The sequence below is a fragment of the Ceratotherium simum genome, chromosome 35, assembly GCF_057802395.1.
Source record: "Ceratotherium simum simum isolate JZ-2026a chromosome 35, ASM5780239v1, whole genome shotgun sequence".
In the NCBI taxonomy this organism is placed as follows: domain Eukaryota; kingdom Metazoa; phylum Chordata; class Mammalia; order Perissodactyla; family Rhinocerotidae; genus Ceratotherium; species Ceratotherium simum.
Genome location: NC_141934.1, coordinates 17,011,979 through 17,030,121, shown reverse-complemented (window position 1 = coordinate 17,030,121; position 18,143 = coordinate 17,011,979). Strand labels below are relative to the sequence as shown.

The 18,143-nt window shown below is 46.5% G+C and overlaps 2 protein-coding genes across 4 annotated transcripts in view; one reads left to right on the top strand and one right to left on the bottom strand.

Annotated features, from left to right (window-relative positions):
- Positions 1-2,187, bottom strand: part of TAOK3 (TAO kinase 3) — a 183,404-nt gene extending 181,217 nt beyond the window's left edge. For 2 of the 3 annotated variants that reach the window (XM_087424136.1, XM_004429929.3), the window contains exon 1: positions 1,988-2,186. The gene's annotated coding sequence lies outside the window, so the exon portion shown is untranslated. Of the gene's footprint in view, positions 1-1,987 lie in introns of all 3 variants that reach the window. The other variant, XM_087424137.1, reaches the window with a different exon arrangement.
- Positions 2,188-5,651: 3,464 nt separating this feature from the next.
- SUDS3 (SIN3A corepressor complex component SDS3) overlaps positions 5,652-18,143 on the top strand; it is a 31,785-nt gene continuing 19,293 nt past the window's right edge. The window contains exons 1-6 of the mRNA XM_004429928.3: positions 5,652-5,923; positions 8,101-8,170; positions 10,634-10,689; positions 12,495-12,566; positions 15,370-15,389; positions 16,645-16,801. Coding sequence (XP_004429985.1) covers positions 5,782-5,923; positions 8,101-8,170; positions 10,634-10,689; positions 12,495-12,566; positions 15,370-15,389; positions 16,645-16,801 — 517 coding nt within the window. The 5' untranslated portion in view covers positions 5,652-5,781. The remainder of the gene's footprint in view (positions 5,924-8,100; positions 8,171-10,633; positions 10,690-12,494; positions 12,567-15,369; positions 15,390-16,644; positions 16,802-18,143) is intronic.

The following is an 18,143-nucleotide window of genomic DNA, read 5'->3' as shown; positions in this document are numbered from 1 at the left end:
AGGAGAAGCAACACACAGAGAAAAAGAAGTTAAAAAATTTAAATGCAAAACTGCTGGTACAACCATAACAAAGCATGTGCATTCAAGAGAACATTTGAAAGGTAGTCAGGGCAGTATTAACATATCCTAAGTACTGTGAACAACTAGCCCGGTCATTAGTTTAATTTTCACATCCGTCAAAGGAGGAGGCTGCCCCCCAATTCTCACCCCCTATTGCTTTCCACTATTTGTTTCAACATTTTAATAGGCACACACTTGCCTCCCACCAGGACATACAGTGTCTGGTTTAAATAGGCTTATCTCTCTCCTTAGCTGGTCCTGGAATTATGCCTAAGGCTCAGCCCTGGTAGCTTGTAGGATGAGAAATCTAATTGGATGATGCTGTTAGTTTAGCGACTCCAATACCTCTTCAGAATTTAGTTTGACCTTCCCACTCTCTCCGACACATCCAAGTTAAACAGCTAAACTTAGTATATAGTTCCTTTAAATCTGCATTGTAAACAATGACGCTGGTGTGCTGCCAAATCTGAAAAAGTTTCTTAGCTCCCTGTTGTGCTAAAATGAAAAATACAGGGTCTATCAAAATAAACATCCTAATTAATCCAAAACATGGGTCTCCAAAAGGATGCCTTTCCCTTTCAACTTGTTTGTGGTCTGTACAAGAAGCCCGCTCCAACTTTTCACATTCTGATTAAGCTGTTAAGGTCAGGAAGCCCCTCACTTTCAAGGCATCCACGCCGAACTCGAAGAAAGGGATGGGAAGCCCGGGGGCCAGTGGGGAGAGGTCCAGCTGTCCACTCTCTTGATCTTTCCAGATCTTTGTGCTTCTGCCAGACCCTCCAGCCCTCGCGCTCCGCTTAGAAGATGTTTCATTACATAATCCCTGTTCCACAGAGTCACCCACAGAGTCACGGGGGCGCAGGCTGTCCCACGCCCCAAACACTGCCTTTAGGAAGAGCGGCTGACCGCGGACCCCGGGAGCAGCGCGGTCCCCTCTCCTCTGCGCTCCGAGGGTCCCAACTCCCCGAGGCAGAGACCCCGACCCGGGCCCCCTCACCTCTCCCACAGAGGGCCGGCGCCGCGCCTCCACCCGCGCACTCAGAAGCCCTTCTCGGGGTCTCCCCACTGTCCCCAGCACCCTCGGGGTCTACCCCTCAGATCCGCTGTCCCCAGCCCCCTCGGGGTCTCCCTCCCAGACTCGCTGTCCTAGCCCCTCTCCGGGAACCCCCACTCAGCCCTGTTGTCCTAGCCCCTCTCCGGGAACCCCCACTCAGCCCTGTTGTCCTAGCCCCTCTCCGGGAACCCCCACTCAGTCCTGTTGTCCTAGCCCCTCTCCGGGAACCCCCGCAAACCCCTGTCCCAGACCCTCTTGGGACCACCCTTAGACCCGCTGTCCCGGTCCCTCTAGGGAACCCCCCCAGACCTGCTGTCCTAGTCCTTCTCGGCCCCCCCCCAAAACCCGCTGTCCCGGCCCCTCTCGAGAACCCCCCGCCTCAGACCTGCTGTCCTAGTCCCTCTCGGGACCCTCCCAAAACCCGCTGTCTCGGCCTCTCTCGGGGAACTCCCTCAGCTCTGCTGTCCTAGCCCCTCTCGGGGAACCCCCAAACCCGCTGTCTCAGCCCCTCTCGGAACCACCCTTAGATCCGCTGTCCCAAGCCTCTCTCGGGGGTCCCCTGATCAGACCCGCTGTCCTGGCCCGTCCCGGGGTCCCCTCTCTTCAGACCCGCTGTCCCGGCCAGTTTCGGAGTCCCCCCATCAGACCTGCTGTCCCAGCCCCTCTCGGGGTCCCCCCCTCAGACCTCCTGTCCCAGCCCCTCTCGGGGTCCCCCCCTCAGACCCGCCGTCCCAGCCCCTCTCGGGGTCTCCACTCCACAGGCGGGACTGTCAAACCCGCTCCCGGAACTCCCCTCACTTCCCGACCTCACTCCGCCCAGGGTCCCCTCGCCTGGGCTCACGCTGTCACCGCCCCGCGCCCCGGTGCTCTCACCTCAGACCTGCTGTCACCACCCCCGGGCCCGGCGTCGCCGCCGCCGCTTCCTCTCCCACACTTGTTCCCGAGTCGCTCTTCTGCCGCTCGTCCCCTGGAGGATCCCCGGGTCCGGTCGCTGAGTGCCCGGTCCGGCCGCGCGGAGCCTCCGCCCGCGGTCTCCGGGTCGGGTCCCACACTCTAGCGCAGGACCCCGCCGCCGCCGCCGCCGCCGCCAGGCGCCACACGGACCCTCCCGCGGCCGCCGCTGCTGCTGTCCGAGGTGCGGCTCCTGCCAGGGGTGGCCAATCGCACCCGACTGCGCCGAGCGCGCTCCGCCCCGCCGTCTCAGTCCGCCCGCCCCCTGCCCCGACCACGCCCCTAGCTCGGCTCCGATAGGCTCTCTACTCACCTTCCTGATCGCGGGGCATAGGCTTGGGTCCGGATATAGGTACTTGATTGGAGGCGCCTGGGAAGCCGAGCGGTCGATGGCGCCCAAGGATTGGCGGAGTTGACGGTAGGCGGGACAGGGAGGGGCGGGGCTTCCTCAGACGCGGAAGACCGTGCAACTTCAGTTACCCGCGGGCCCGCCTGGGGTGCGGTCAGCGTTGTTTGTGCTGCGGTGGGGTCAAAGTTCATGGCACTCCTTCCTGCGCCTTTACTTTTCTTGGGAGACTCCCAGAGGCCAGGGCCTTCTGGGACTCCCCGAGACCACCATGCTAGACGCTTTGAGGAGGTCCCCGTTCTCCCGCTAGACTTGCACAGCTTTCTAAGTAATTCTGCCACAAATTAATATAGCATTTCTTCACTCAGGACTTGTAAATATTTCCTCGATTTTAACTTTTATATCTTTGGCAAGGGAGTTGCCCTTCCTTGCATTGCATTCAACAGACGTCAGTTTAATGCTGTTGGGAAAAAATAAAATCTGTATACTAGATGCATACACTGCACAACTGGGCGTTCCACACTGATGGGCACATTTTGATAGTACAAGGATAAAGCTTTAGAAATACTGTTTGTGGGTTTTGATTATCATTATGACAGGAGGAACAGGAACTAGGTGATAGGGGAACCCTTGTTAGCTTCAGCAAGGCTTCAGCCTATTCAACATACTTTTTCAGGGCCACTTGTTTTAATGATTCTGTGTGGACTAATGGCCAATGTATAATGAACTTTGACCCAGGTGCAACCTGTGAAAACCAGAGACCCATCTTGACCCAAGCTGAAAGGTGGTGCCAGCCAGCCGTCAAAGTGCATCATGTTCCTCATTGGCAGTGTTTATATTTTTGTGAAACTGGATATGTTGATTAAATCAATACTGGGAGCTGAAAACTGCTACCCTCAAAGTTTATGGACCCTGACAATTTAGTATTTTATCAAGAAATTATTTCATGAACACAGTTTGATCTGAAGCCTTGTCACATGTATACAGGACTTCTCAGAAAACTCTCCAACATTAACTCTTTTGTTTTAACTTCCAATGACAAAATTTGTGTTCTAAACACACTACACGTTTTCACTAGTGTGTTAAAATCATACCCCGTTCCAATTACGATATTCGCCTTTAAAGTTTAAGTTTGAGCGTTAGGGTATGCAGAGAGGGCCTCCTTGGAAACAGGGGTGGCAGGACTTCATTCAAGACGAGTTCTGAAATAGATGTCTCCAGAGCAGTGTGACTGAGTGCCATTTCAGGAAGAGATGCAGAGAGATTTCAAGGAGGTAAAACTTGGTTTTGAGGGAACTTGATTTTTATAGGCCTAGACAGACTGTCCAAAATCCTTATATTAAATAACTGTAAAGGTTGGGTAAGACTAAAGTCATGAGAGAATTTTTTTGACTAGGTCCTCCTCTAAAGAGTATTTATTAGTTAAGAACTCATCCTACCAACTCTGCAGTTGACAATATGAATAGAAGAAATGGGGTAAGTTTTCACCACCCAAGTGTTCAGCTGTGTCTGTTCATGTGAAAAAGAAATGCATGACCATTAACAGATGTTATTTGCAATCAAGAAGATAGAAATAAAAGATAAGCAAGATAAAAATCCCTGCGTCTTGAAAAGAAACCAATTAGCAATGAAATCAGCTCTTTTTTTTTTGATTTATATCAATGAACTCTAATTTCTAAAATGTTGTTGGTGCTTTTTCTGGTCTATGATTATTGCTACTGATAGCAACTCAAGTTGCTCAATATAGTTGATTACAGATAATTTAGATGTGATCTAACAGCACAGAAAAAGAAAATGACTTCATCCTTGGGACAAGACACAATTCTGAAATCTTAGTCTAAATATAGATGGCGGACCTACAGTGAGCCCTAAGAATGACTCTTATTTAGAAGGAGCTTCAGAAGATCTCTGAACTCCTGGAAAGACATTGCAGCATTCCATTCTGGAAATTCTCGAGTTTTGTTGGGAGGAAAAATCCCTCACAAATAGAGCCAAGATTTTAATTAAAGTAAAAATAAGCAATGTTAAAATAAATGGGATGAGAATAAATTTTTTTTCCGTTTCATTAGATTCTATGGGGGCCAATTCAGAGATAAATTTGGTCACAAAGGATCTGAGAATCAGAATATTAGGTTCCACCTGGCCTTTTATAGCTACTTATAAGTTACTTTTTCTATGGAGACGGGTGCAACATAAAGAGTAGCGTTACTTTGGACAAAGCATTAAACATCTCAGGGCCTTTTCCTTGTTACACACAACTGGACAAGAGACACCCTAAATTTGTTCATTAAGCAAAGCTTATAACACTGTGTCCCCTTCTACTCAGAATGAATCACACGAATTAATTCATGCAGATATTCAGCTCTCGTTTTCTAAGTTTCCACATGGTGCCTCCCTTACATTAGCCTAATTAACTTCCTGTAGGCAAATGTTTCACTTACTCAGTTGAGAGTTGATTAGCAAGTTATTGGATTAGGCAAAACCACCTTTTAAAAAATTAATAGTCTAAGAAATGTGAAGGCCTGGGTCTGAGAGTCTCAACAAGGCAGACTGGACCCTACCATTTTTCTAGGCAAGTGACAGCTCTTTTCTCATCTGTAGAATCGGGAGAACGCCTTATTGAGTAGACCTACACGAACAGCAAGGACTCCCACCGACTGGGAAGATACCGTTTTGCTGACCCCAGAATGGAATATTAGCATCCTCGTCTTTATTTTAGTTCTTAATAAGCTCCAATTAGGGGAGGAGCCGGCTCCTTCTCTTCGGGATAATCACGCAAACTCTAGATGTCTGGGTTTCCCGACCTATAAAGGGGATGGTTCATGTCGTTCACCTGTTTAAATTAAAGAAGAGACCGCTTCCACCTCCCAAGAGCCCAGCAAACCCTGTGCTTCTCAGCTCGCTAACCGTCCTCGCTTTCGTTCTGGCTCCAGGCGCCGCCTGGCGGCTGTTTCCGGAAGTCTCCTCTGAGCTCCGGGGTCCTGGCTGCGGCCAAGCCTGCCCAAGGATTTGCCTAACTCTAGCGATCCTGTCTCCGCCCCTTCCCACTACCCGTTGAGGATTATAAAACGACGATGAAGGGGCTGGGGTTAAAGCGCACGGGGCGTCTGGCGGCCTCTCTACTCCCTCTAGGATGGCGGAGTCAGGCGGTTCTCGGGCAGCTCGCGACCCGGAAGTCGCCGCCGGCGCGAGGCCCCCGTTGCCGAGCGCGGGCGCGAGGGGCGGAGCTTGGCGGAGCCGGGGAAGGGGTCGCCGCTGCTCCCGCTCCTCGAGTTGGCGGCTGCCCCGGGCGCTGCTAGGCGGACGTCGAGTCCGCAGGGCAGGTGGCCGCGGTCGCCCGGCGGCACGCTCAGCTGCGGTCAGAGGCGACATGAGTGCCGCGGGGCTGTTGGCTCCGGCGCCGGCCCCGGCGGGAGCGCCGCCGGCCTCGGAGTACTACCCCGAGGAGGACGAGGAGCTGGAGAGCGCCGAGGACGACGAGCGCAGCTGCCGGGGCCGCGAGTCGGACGAAGGTGCGTCCTCGGCTCGCGGGGCAGCCCGGGCGGGGGTGGGACCGCTGTGGGAGGGGGTGGGGCTGCATGGGAGAGGGGCGGGGCGACCTCTGGGGTTTGGGGGCGGCGGAGCGGGGCAGCTGCGAGGATCGCGGCCCCGGGAAGTTACCCCCACCCGTCCTGGGGCAAGGGAAGCCCTGGGTACGTTGTCCCCTACAGTTATGGGGAGAAGGGACTTAGCTGTTGTCAGAGCTGGAGGACCCTTTAAGATCTTGCCTCCCTCCTCTCAACAGTCTGGTTGAACCTCAGGTCTTCCCTGATTGGAATGAGAAAGCCATTCATGGAGTGCACTGAGTACTCCTCCTTTTTATTTCCTGAGAGAATCAGAGCAAAGCCCAGTATGGCTTCCTGGTTCCCAAGTTGCTCCCTCCCACCCTGGGGAGATGCTTCAGTCAGCCTTACTTTGGGCATTGCAGCACAGCATTGAGGGGACAAGTTGGCTAAAAGATGGGACCTGGAATCAGCCAGATCAAATTAGGTCTGTGTTTGGCTCACTTAACCCAGCCTTGTGACATTAGACAACTTACTTAGGTTTCCAAACCTCAGTTTCCCCAACTGTAATGAAGCCGTTAGTAGTACTACTTCCTAGGTAGGTGCGAGGATTAAATGAGATGGGCGTAAAGTACTTGGCCTGGTACCCAGTAAATACTCAGTAGATGTTTTCACCCTGGGGAAACAGGCACAGGGGAGATAGGGATTTGCTGAATGGTGCCCAGGTGTTGTGTTTTCAGTTCCACACTCTTTACATTATCATCACTGCCTCTCACAGCCTGGCTTTTCAAACTGGGCTTTACAGTTTGGCAAGTGTGAGGAACACTGTTTTTGAGGGCTTGAGGAAGGAGCTGTCTGTAGGATGAGAAAGCTGAAGAAACATAAAGGGTAAGAGAGGAGAAAAAGAGAGCCCAATATATGGGTGGAACATTCTGGCACAAAATGGAGGGCTGTGGAGCGAAAGCTAGACCAGCTGTCTGGAATGAGGAGTATCTTTTATTCATCTCGGTTCCTCAAGTGCCAAGTACTGTGATGGGCTGGCAGATGACAGGAACTCAGTGAAGGTCTCTTGTCTGTAGGAGGGGAGAAGTGTTTGTGGAGAATTGGATCTATAGCAGCTTTTAAAAAGGCAACTACAGATGCAGACATAAAGTTGAAGGAACTCTGCATTTGGTTAAACTACATTTGAAGACAAGGCTTAACTAGAAATTTTGAATATGAATCACTTGCTCTGCTTTTAATACTCACAAGGGGGAGCCATGAAGCCAAAGTTGATTTTTTTTTTTTCCCTTCAAGTAGGGCTGTTGAAATTATATGGACACTCCAGCCATTTGGTTATTCTCAGAACAATGTTTAAAATGTTCTGAAACAGTTTGTTTGATCGTCTTGTTTCCTGCCTTCTCCCTTTAGTTGTAACTTTGAAAGTATTTCAGTTATTACAGTTCAGTTAGTTGGTTTGGATTCTCCTTTGCATATATGTGATGTAAAATCTGTTAAAGGTTCAAAGTGGGCAGATAGCAGAAGAGAATGTACATACCAGGTTTTTTTGAGTAGTGAGCAAGGCTTGGCTGCCTGTCGTTTTCCAGTCTTACACCCACATCTCCTTTTCGTGAACTGCCAGCATTGCTTCAGCAGAAGTAGCAGCCTTGACCATGATCACTTGTGTCTGATGCACCCTGTTCTGTGGCTGCCCTTCAGATAATGGCAAGCTCTTTGCATAAATCTGGCTGTGTATCGGTTGGAAACGGCATTTTCTTTTCTTTTTTTTTTTTTTAAAGATTTTATTTATTTATTTTTCCCCCAAAGCCCCAGCAGATAGCTGTCTGTCATAGCTGCACATCCTTCTAGTTGCCGTATGTGGGACGCGGCCTCAGCATGGCCGGAGGAGCGGTGCGTCGGTGCGCGCCCGGGATCCGAACCCGGGCCGCCGGCAGCAGAGCACGCGCACTTAACCGCCAAGCCACGGGGCCGGCCCCGGCATTTTCTTTTCTAAAGTAACTGTATATAATATTTTTGGTTGATGGCTCCACACAGGCCTGCATTGAGTAGAAATTCAATTTACAGAAGTTTATTAAGTGTTATTGTGTTAGATGATACCATGTCTGAATTATGATTTTAACACACTCTTCTTCCCTAATTTTACTTAGACACTGAGGATGCTAGTGAGACTGACCTGGCAAAGCATGATGAAGAAGACTATGTAGAAATGAAGGAACAGTGAGTATGATTTTCATACTTCTTTTTTGGAGTACAGAATTGACAAGGAAATCTTTGTAGTGACCTTGTGTGTATGGGTTTGACCTTAGTGCTTCCGGAGATCATGTATATGTGTGAGATTTCCCTCCTTTAAATTTGTCACATTTAATCAGTCTTCCTGTTATAAGAATCTTTTGAGGGTAGGCTAGTAAGACCCTTGAGGGAACTGATCCCAGGGGAATAAGGCCGTATTACAGGAGAGAACTGTTTCCCACTTCATTCTTTTTTAGATGTGAAAGCCATTGCTCAGAGGGTAAATGCTGTCTCACAGCTGCTGGGTTCTCAGATGGGCGTTACCCCACTGAGCACTGACTACATGCTGGACGGTGTGCTGGATGCCTGGAGAGCTCAGGGAGAGCAGGATGGGAAAGCAGGGCTCTGATTCCTGCTCCAGTGCCCTTTCCTCTTAATCACACATCCACACCCAGGCCTTCTCATTGTCTTCACGGAGTCACAACTAAATGTGCCCAGAGAAATTAAAACCACTCACTTTTGTCGTAAACACAGACGCAAGACAGTATAAAATATATTCAATAAGTATTTGTTGAATGTATTTTGAAAATCTCAATTTGACTTTTCAAATTCTTTGTCTTTAAACTGGGAGATTGGGGCCGGCCCCATGGCTTAGCGGTTAGGTGCGTGCGCTCCGCTGCTGGCGGCCCGGGTTCGGATCCCGGGCATGCACTGACGCACCGCTTCTCCAGCCATGCTGAGGTCGTGTCCCACGTACAGCAACTAGAAGGATGTGCAGCTATGACGTACAACTATCTACTGGGGCTTTGGGGAGAAAAATAAATAAAAATAAAAATTATAAAAAAATGAAAAAAAAAAAACTGGGAGATCCACATTCCTTTCTTCATAGGTCCTATTTGCAAACGTTTTGTGACCATCCTCTGGATTCTGTCATCCTTTTCAAGCTTTGGAACCCAAGGGGGTAATTCAGCTAAGTCTGATCAGTGCTGAATAAAGAAGGATTACTTTAGTAATTCATGTGATTTTTCTCACAGCTTCATCCCTAAAACTGTGCTTTTTATTTTATTTTTATTGTCTTCTGGCTTTTTACCGATTGACCTTGACCCATTTGCGATGTATTTTCACATACCTGTTCTTTTCCCCTGTATGTGATCTCAATGAATCTGAATTTTTGTTTGTTTACTTTTTCCATCTGTTAATATATTTCATTTTGAAGACAGACTGAGAATTCAAAGGCGTTGTCTGGCAGGCACATTTCAGTGTGGTGGGAAATTTGACACACTGTTCTAAGTACTGACTTCTTCTGAGCAGTTTACACGTCCGTTCCCTTTCCTGTCCTTGATATGTTTAAGCATTCTTTAGAGCAATCTTTTACTTGAATGTGCCTCCTTAGTATCTGATGATATAGAAAATAATTTTGATTAAAATTGAATGCCTTATGTGCTTCAAGGTGAGTATAGTGAGCACATCAGAATTCTCCCTGAAAGAATCAGACCTCCTGGGTAATTCTCAGATTCCTCCTCTTTCCTCAACCTGTACATAGGTGGGTTGTCTTTGCAGCCCTTACTTGAGCAATCCAAAAGCTATTGTGTCTGTCCTCTGTTGGACAGTGTTCTTTAGCTTGCAAATCTTGTTTTTGTCACTGTGAGATTGGGGGTGTTTTTCAGGTAGAATCAAAAACGCGACTGAAATGTGATTTACGTGTGGAATTCACCTTTCAGACAGACTTGCCAGAGTGTATAATTGCCTATAATCCGTTCAGTGTGAGGGGAGAGGAATAACTTGCCAGGTTCTTTGGCTTTGTGTGTGTGATGTGTTCTTATCCAGCTGGGGCTGCAAATAAATCCTGCATTTTAACTTGTACTGAATTACTATTATTTCTCTGATCCTAAAAGAGTAGCGCTCTTAAAACTGACATGAAGGTCTACTGGTGCTTACACAGCTATGCTATCTATATAGAAAAACGTGCTGAAGGCGCAACCTTACTGCTTTGGAACTTACAATCTAATTGTAGAGTTGATGTAAGAGCTGTGTTGAATGCCTTTCTACATTTTCATGTGCACGTTACTTATGCTTCTAAATCTAGAAGAAAATGGCGTCACACTTGCAGTTTTTCTTTGTATGTTGTTGCCTAATTCTGTTTGTTATTGTCACTTATTTATTAAGACCTGTGTCTTCATATTTGTGATTTCAGACTGCTTCTCTAAAGGTGGGATAACACAGGAGAATCTACAAAGTTAGGATATGATTCAAGAACACAGAATCCTTGTCCCTTTCTGATCCCTTCAGCTGCTGGTCCGTTTTAAACCAGCCAGCGACTTTTATTTTCTCACTCCCCTAAAGGATGTAGTAACAGTCCCATAACAACCCAGGTAATTCCTGTGTGTGGGTTATTTTGGAATTGAGTATTCAAGTTTTTGTCTTTCAGTGCGGCTTTCCTTTTTTTTACAGAATGTATCAGGATAAACTGGCTTCTCTCAAGAGACAGTTGCAGCAGCTGCAGGAAGGTTGGTGTGTGATTTAATCCTTTATCTCTAAATACACTTCTTAGTACTGTAAACCTTTGAAGTCTGTGTATTTCGCTTCTCTGTGGGAGTGCCTTAAAATTTGGTCTGGCTGATTTTAGCTGTCCAGTACACATTTTGCTATCTTCTGCTGTCAGTAAAGTGATGATTTTCAAACTTTTTGAAATCTCACTTAGGGTCTTCTGTAGATCATGAACTGAAGACCACTGTGCCTACCGCTAGACATTCTTTTTTTTTGTGAGGAAGATCAGTCCTGAGCTAACATCCATGCCATTCCTCCTCTTTTTGCTGAGGAATACTGGCCCTAGGCTAACATCTGTGCCCATCTACCTCCACTTTATATGGGACGCCGCCACAGCATGGCCTGACAAGCGGTGCATCGGTGCACGCCCAGGATCCGAACCTGGGCCGCCAGTAGGGGAACACGCACACTTAACCGCTATGCCACGGGGCTGGCCCCTAGACATTCTTAGGAGAGATGTTGTTACCAAAGAATAAATGAGATTGTACTATTCTTTCTAAACTAAATGGTAATGACCTGTGGGTTATCCTTACTGTGTTCTCTTGTTTTCCGCTTGGTAAATTAAAAGTGGATTGTATCTTTTCAAGTGCTATTTCCCACTAAAGGCAGTTCAGCATGGAGGTGAAGAGCATAGGCTCTCGAGTCCTATCAGGGGTTTGAATCCCAACTTGACTGCTTTCTAAAAATTTGACCTTGGGCACATCTCTTTCTCCTGCTTAATTTGTTTTCTAATCTTTGAAATGAAGAAAATGAAAGGTGAGATTATGCATGAGGAGTGACTAACAGTGTCAGGCACACTAGAGAAGTCAGGGACCATTAGCTCCTGCCCTTAGCTCTTGGACTTCATTTCGTGGCGTCTTCTCGTCAGTGAAACTGCTTTTCCACTAGGTACTTTTATTGCTTGGACTAGCGCATCTTAATACTGATTTCTGCTTAATAGTGAAAAATGTTCCCATAAGTTGCAATCACACACCTTTGTTTTATTTTTATTTTTTTCTTTCCATGATAATGAAAGTATTGCCAGAGAAAGAAGTACCTTCCACTCTAGCAAGTCTGTAAGGCTTGCCTGGCAGGGTTGAGTGAGGGATTTTGAAAAAGATGCCATTAATGTATCCTATTAAAGCATCATGATCAGGAAACACTTCTCACACTAATTGGGACCCTCACAATCAGGTGCTTTTGGGATGAGCAATGAAATGAGTAGAGATTTGGTAAGACTATGTACTTGAGCTGTCAAGTATTGTCACTAGCCACGTGTGGCTATTTAAATTTAATAAGTAAAATTAATAATTTAGTTCTTCAGTTGCACTAGCCGCATTTCACGTGCTCACTAGCCACATGTGACTAGTGGCTACCATATTGGACAGTGCAATATAGAACATTTCCACTGTTACAAAGAAAGTTCTACTGGATGGCATTGATCTAGACCTTGCTGAAGGAGAATGAGCTTTTTCCCCGGAAAGGGAGGCCTATTGACTCAAACTATAGCAGCAAGTGATCAGAATCCCTTGAGGATGCCTGCACCTTTCTCCTCCCCGCTCACTTGCTAGAGAGTCTTAATCCACTCGGTTTGGGTGATTTCTGCTGTGTGGCTTGGTTGAGAACTAGAGTCCAGTTAACTCTGTGTGTGCCTTTCCTTGGTTTGTGTTTTACTCTGATGTTACTGAAACAGTCACTGTCGGTGCTAGAAAATAATTTTGGGAACCAAAATGTAGAGCAGGTTGATCTTCAGAATAACTTTTTATTTTGTACATCTCAAAATCAGGTACATTACAGGAATATCAAAAGAGGATGAAAAAACTAGATCAGCAGTACAAAGAGAGGATACGAAATGCAGGTAAGGCTCTAGCTTAAATGGAAATAAATCAGCTTCACATTTTCCTCCTTTTGCTGATCGTCTATGTAATGTGGCCATAAGAGCTATTCTCCAAAGTGTATCTCAAATATCCCATTGCGGGGAGAGTTCTGGGGAAGAGACTCCAAAGCTGCAGTTATGTGCAACTGGTTCATCTTTTTTCCAGTGGCCAGTGAATGGCCTGTAGTTGAGGTTGTTAGTGGTGGCTCCTTGCAGTCAAGTTATGCTCCCTCGTGCCCCGAGAGTAGTCTTGCACATCTTTCTTATGTCTGCATGCCTGGCTTAATGGACGATCAGAGGAGCTGACATGGAAAAGGATTGTAGGTTGTTTCACCCCTGTTTTGAGTTTGCTTCTTCTGGTATTCTGTGCTCTGGGAGGAAAGGATGTCCTCTTGTTTTTTCCCTCAAGTATTGTATTATAAGCATTTAGAGCAAAGGAGTGTGCTTTTGGTCTGTTGTACACAGTAAATATATTCATTCAAAGGTCTACAAAGATGTGTAGAGCATCTGCTACATGTAAGCTCTGTGAGCAGTGTAAAGTAGTGTAACACGTTGTCCTTCACGTCAGGAAACTCACTGTTCCGTTGACAAGAGATATCCAAACATGTAAAGTTAAGGAGGATTGTGAGTTAAATAAAGAATCATGCCAAAAGTAAGATGTGATGTCAGTTTATAGTGTGGAAACACAGATTCCTGTGCTTACGGGAAATCTTTTGTAAGTGTTAAATTTTGAAGCTCTTCATCAGCCGGCATTTTGAGTGCTAGCATGGTGCTTGTTCCTGCAGTGGTAGAAGTGATATTGGGTTTTAAAACGAGGTCTGGGTCCACTCCTCAGGCTGCTCTCCTCTTGCTCTGATCCAGTGACTTTCCAACTTTCTGTGGATGCAACCCTTCCTTCTCTTGTCCAGTGAGTAGATGTCCAGTGTACAGCAGTAGGTAGAAAAGGAGCTGAAGGGTGTGTGAGGCGCTAGGAAAATGGAGATAACAGCCGTTAGTCTTCTGCCCATCCACATCCCGCCTGCCGCTGTGGTGACCCTCCACTCCACTCTGAGTTCTTGAGGTATTTCATTGGAACATCTGTAAAATCCTCCCCCGTCTTTCTGGAGTTCCCTTTTAGCAGGGAAGGGAGGTGGTACCATGAAGGGTGAGGTCCTAGGTTTAGGTCTTCCTCCCATCACTTGAGATCTGATGCTTTTAAGCAGGTATTTGCTTTTGTAGCCTCAGTTTCCCCATCTGTAGAGGGGAATACTAATGCCTCATGGGACTGGTTTAAGATATACGTAAGGAAAGAAAATTGATATGAGCCGTTTTTCTTAAGCTAGAATTGCAGGTGAGTATTGAGTTTTCTTAATTCTACTCTCAGTCCTGTCCTCATGTGTTCTTCCCTAAACATTTCTCCCCATCCCGGGTAAAAATGCAGAAGCACTCCTAAATCAGTCATGTCTTGAGTTTTAAAAAGCACATTCCTTGCAGAGATAATTCAGCTGCTTTAGTTGTGTCTGGTGTCTAGCTCCTTTAACTAAAACAGCCACCACCAACTTGAAGTGTTAATTATCGGTTTGACTTGTTGGTGCAGGTGTGATTTCTCAGAATGGTGCAGACTTCAGGTGTCTGGCCCGTTCGTGCGTGGTACAAGTCTCAAGCAAGCATAGGAGTGAGCATATTGGGCTGGTGTGCTTGGGCTCATGTGCCCAGCGATTCCCAGTGCCAGAGTGATCAGGGCTTCCGCAGGGTTAGAAAATAGAGTGGCTTATCCCCTTCCTCAATTAATTTTCTCATTCAACTGTTAATTGACATCTGGATTCTAAATCTGGAGTCCCTGAAACACTCTAAATTCACGAAGTATGTGTGAGTGTGCTTATGTGCATTTTTATGGGGAATGGATCCATAGGATTTATCAGGTTTGCAAAGGAGACCATGGTAAAATGTGAACAGCACCCCCTGGAGTTAGTGGTCCACCAACAGTCTTTGTGGGCTGTGTGCAGCAGCCCCACTGTCACCCAGAAAAGATTAGAAGCCACAGACCTATTTTGTTCCAAGTACTGGGTTTGTAGAGGGACTTGTAATCCAGTGGTGGAGGGAGCTGCTGGGTAAACAATGGCTAATTGTGTGGCACACAGTGGGTGCTAAGTAAGCTGTTGAATACTGGAGGGTGGTTACTCTCAGGTGTCCAAGAGGGGTTTGGTGAGTGAAGGGTCCTTAGGAAAGGCCTCATGGAGGAGGCTGCATTAGATCTGAAACTTTTAAATGCAGTGAGAGACCAGAGGGTATTGCTGGTGGAGGCACGGGCCTGAGCAGAAGCTTGGTGGCCTGAGGAAAGCCCCAGAAGGGCTCAAAACCTCTGCCCCTTGACTTCTTGGGAGGCGTCCTTCCTTACTGCACAGCCCTCACACAATGCTTTAAAAACGTCAACGTTGACTCTGCTTCGGGAGTCGTTGCATAGTTTCTTTGTGACCTGTCCTGCGCTGTAGGACTGTTGGAGGGTATGTACTGACTGAAAGAAGGGATAACTTTATTCTGCCAAGGTAGTGTGGTTCCTGCTGCTTGCTTTTGCCCTCGGGCAGAACTGCCAGAGCTGATTGCATTCAGGGCCAGATTTTAACTAGACACGAGTACTTCTTGCATCCTTCTCCTTCATGTATATCAACAGTTTACTGATGAAAACATGTGCTCTGTGTAACCGTGCTTTCAGAAAGCAATTACTGCTTCCAAATGAATCCTAACATCACTGTCTAGAAAGGTGACACAGCCTAGCGAATCTAATTGCACGTTTTATCTCTTTCAGAACTCTTCCTCCAGCTGGAAGTAAGTACCATGGATCTTTAGGGTTTGCAGGTTCTTTCTGGGACTGGAATCTTGCTCCCCCCATCCAGTGGCCATTCCTTCTATCACCAAATAGATAGTTGGGAAGCCCCCAGCTGGAATCCTTCATCACTGTTCTGTTTGACTAAAGGACATTTGGTCTCAATTCAGAAATTCCATCTATTCGTTTGTTGGTTGGGCAGCCTCTGCTTATCACAGGAGAGTAAGAGATACCCCTCACTGCTTGCTGGTTGACTTTTAGCTCACATTAAAGCCATTTGGGAGGATGTCTGAATATAGTGGCCTAATAATCAGTTATTTTGGTCCTTGAAGCAGCCCAGTCTCTGAATTGGCTCAACAGTTTAGTTTTACAGCTAAAGCACTCTGGGTCACTAGGAGAGATGGATTTAAAACTTTTCCTTTCGTTCAGCAGACATCTGAGTGCTGGTTCTGTGTGAGGCACAGTGCTTTGGTATGGAGATGAGGGCCTGAATCGTGAATGACGTACTGCTTCTGGGGTGGCTGGTGTGTGGGGGGCGGGGGTTGAGTTTCTCAGAGCCGCACACGAGTGTGAGACATTCGTGGTTTATCAGCCACGTTGTTGGAAACCATTTCAGCAGTGAAGTCAGCACAACATAGTCACAGCCTGAAGGATCACATGACCACAGCCATAGTCCACCATAGCCCCCTGGTTCTTAATGCACAGGTGAGATTTAAAAAATGGACACTTATGCGTTTGTTTATTTAGTATAATTTCACTGTTTGAGTCCTTTGGGGTTCAGGCACCTAATAAATGATCTTCTGCTCTAGTTGATCTAGTTGTAAGTACCAAAAAATATTGTAACTCATGCCGTCTTGACTCAGTATCTTGTAGTTAATTTTCAATATAGATATTTCATCTGGAATGTACTATTTTCCTTCGAAATTGTGTCCTTAAAAGGGTTTATTTGCTCTCTTTGAGAAATTTATGTTCTATTTTAACATACAAGCCGTAAAATACAAGATGTGGAAGACAGCAAATACCTGAGCAGCAAGTAAGGCACACTCGTAAAACAAGCGGAAGGGCTGTGGTTCGATTTTGTGCATTCATTGGGAAACCTGTTACCAGCCGCCCTGTTACTGAGGTGTGTGTGTGAGCGCAGCTGTTTCTCACATTTCTACTAAAGTTAGACTTGCTCCTGAGTGCAGAGCCAGACTTCGAGTTGGAGCCCTGACTTCCAGAGCCGGGTACCCTAGCCTGTGTTTTTCTCTCTCTCAGACTGAACAAGTGGAAAGAAATTACATTAAAGAAAAGAAGGCAGCAGTGAAAGAATTTGAAGATAAGAAGGTTGAGCTGAAAGAGAACCTGATTGCTGAGCTAGAAGAAAAGAAGAAAATGATTGAAAATGAAAAGCTAACGATGGAACTGACTGGAGGTATGAAAGCACCAGAAGCAGGGTCCTGGGGCCCCTGGAGGCGCATCTCAGTTTCTCCTGTCTTAGTCTCAGTTCCTCATCAGAGCAGAGCAAGCTGAAAGGAGAGTGGGCTTTGACATGGCAGGTTGCAGTTCTTGCTCCATCTGGTATTCGCTGTGTGACTTTAGTCAAGCTGCTTAACCTCTCTGAACCTATTTTCCCCTCCATAAAATGGGGCTGGTCATACCCTGTTTCACACGATTGTGGTTAGAAATATGAGTGCCTAGTACAGTGCTCATACATAACAGGTGTTCAATAAATGGTAGACCTTTAGTAGTAACTGCAGCCTCTGGCTTATGCTTTAGTTTAATTTCTGGGTCAGCTGCCATTCATGTCTTGGTTACATTCACAAATTACTTACCCAGGTCCCTCCGTGGTGGTGGGAATCCCTCTGCTTTTTTTTTTTCAGTCTTCCTTAATTACAGAAAAGACATTGTTTTCCTTTGACCTAGATGTGAGAACAGAGGCTTTTGGCCATATCATCTATGCTATTAGATCCTTTCTCCTAGGTGTTACTGTGAACATTTCAGAAAGAGTTGATAGAATTTCAGCAGGGGTAGCTAAACTGAACCCTTTTCCTGTAAAGGTAGTAAAGTTACATTAGACTCAGCCAATCCCTCCCTTGGCCTTCAGAATTTAGTAACCTGCATATGGGAACTTGGTGGGTTGTAGGCAGGTTTAACGGAGAAGCAATATGGGCTAACTCTTCTGTTGCCATATGTAGACTGATGAATCCTAGAAGGCTATAGGGCAGGAATTGGCTTGAACTAGCTATTTTGGAACTTGGCAAAATTTCCATCAGCAAATACAGCAAGGAAAGTCAGTGGTGAGTTTGTCACTTGGATATGTAAGTGGCATGCTTTCTGCACAACCCAGAATTTAACTTTTATAATCATGTTCTGAAGATCCTGGGACTTGGACATGTCTGATTTAGTAGTGTCCATAGGAAAAGCATTGTTTTTATGTGAGTCGTTGGGGTTGTATTTGAAACTGAAAGTAACAGATGAGAACTGTGTTTCCTCCTCTGTGTTTCTGGTGCTGTGAACCAGTGTGGCTCTCCTGTTGACACAGACTTCTAGCTTCAATCCCTCTGATACACCCATGAGAATGTGGTTGTGTCTAAAGTGGAAGTCGCACTCTTGAAAAATCTCTCCTCTGATAGCTTCCTCATTGAAACTTGGCAAAAGGAATGAATTCCTTGAAGACCTCTGAAAGCGGCTCAGAAACGTTTTTTGGGTGAGAATGGATGCTAAAATAGCATCTTCAGATAGCACCATCTTGTCCTTGTTGAAATGCTTTTTTA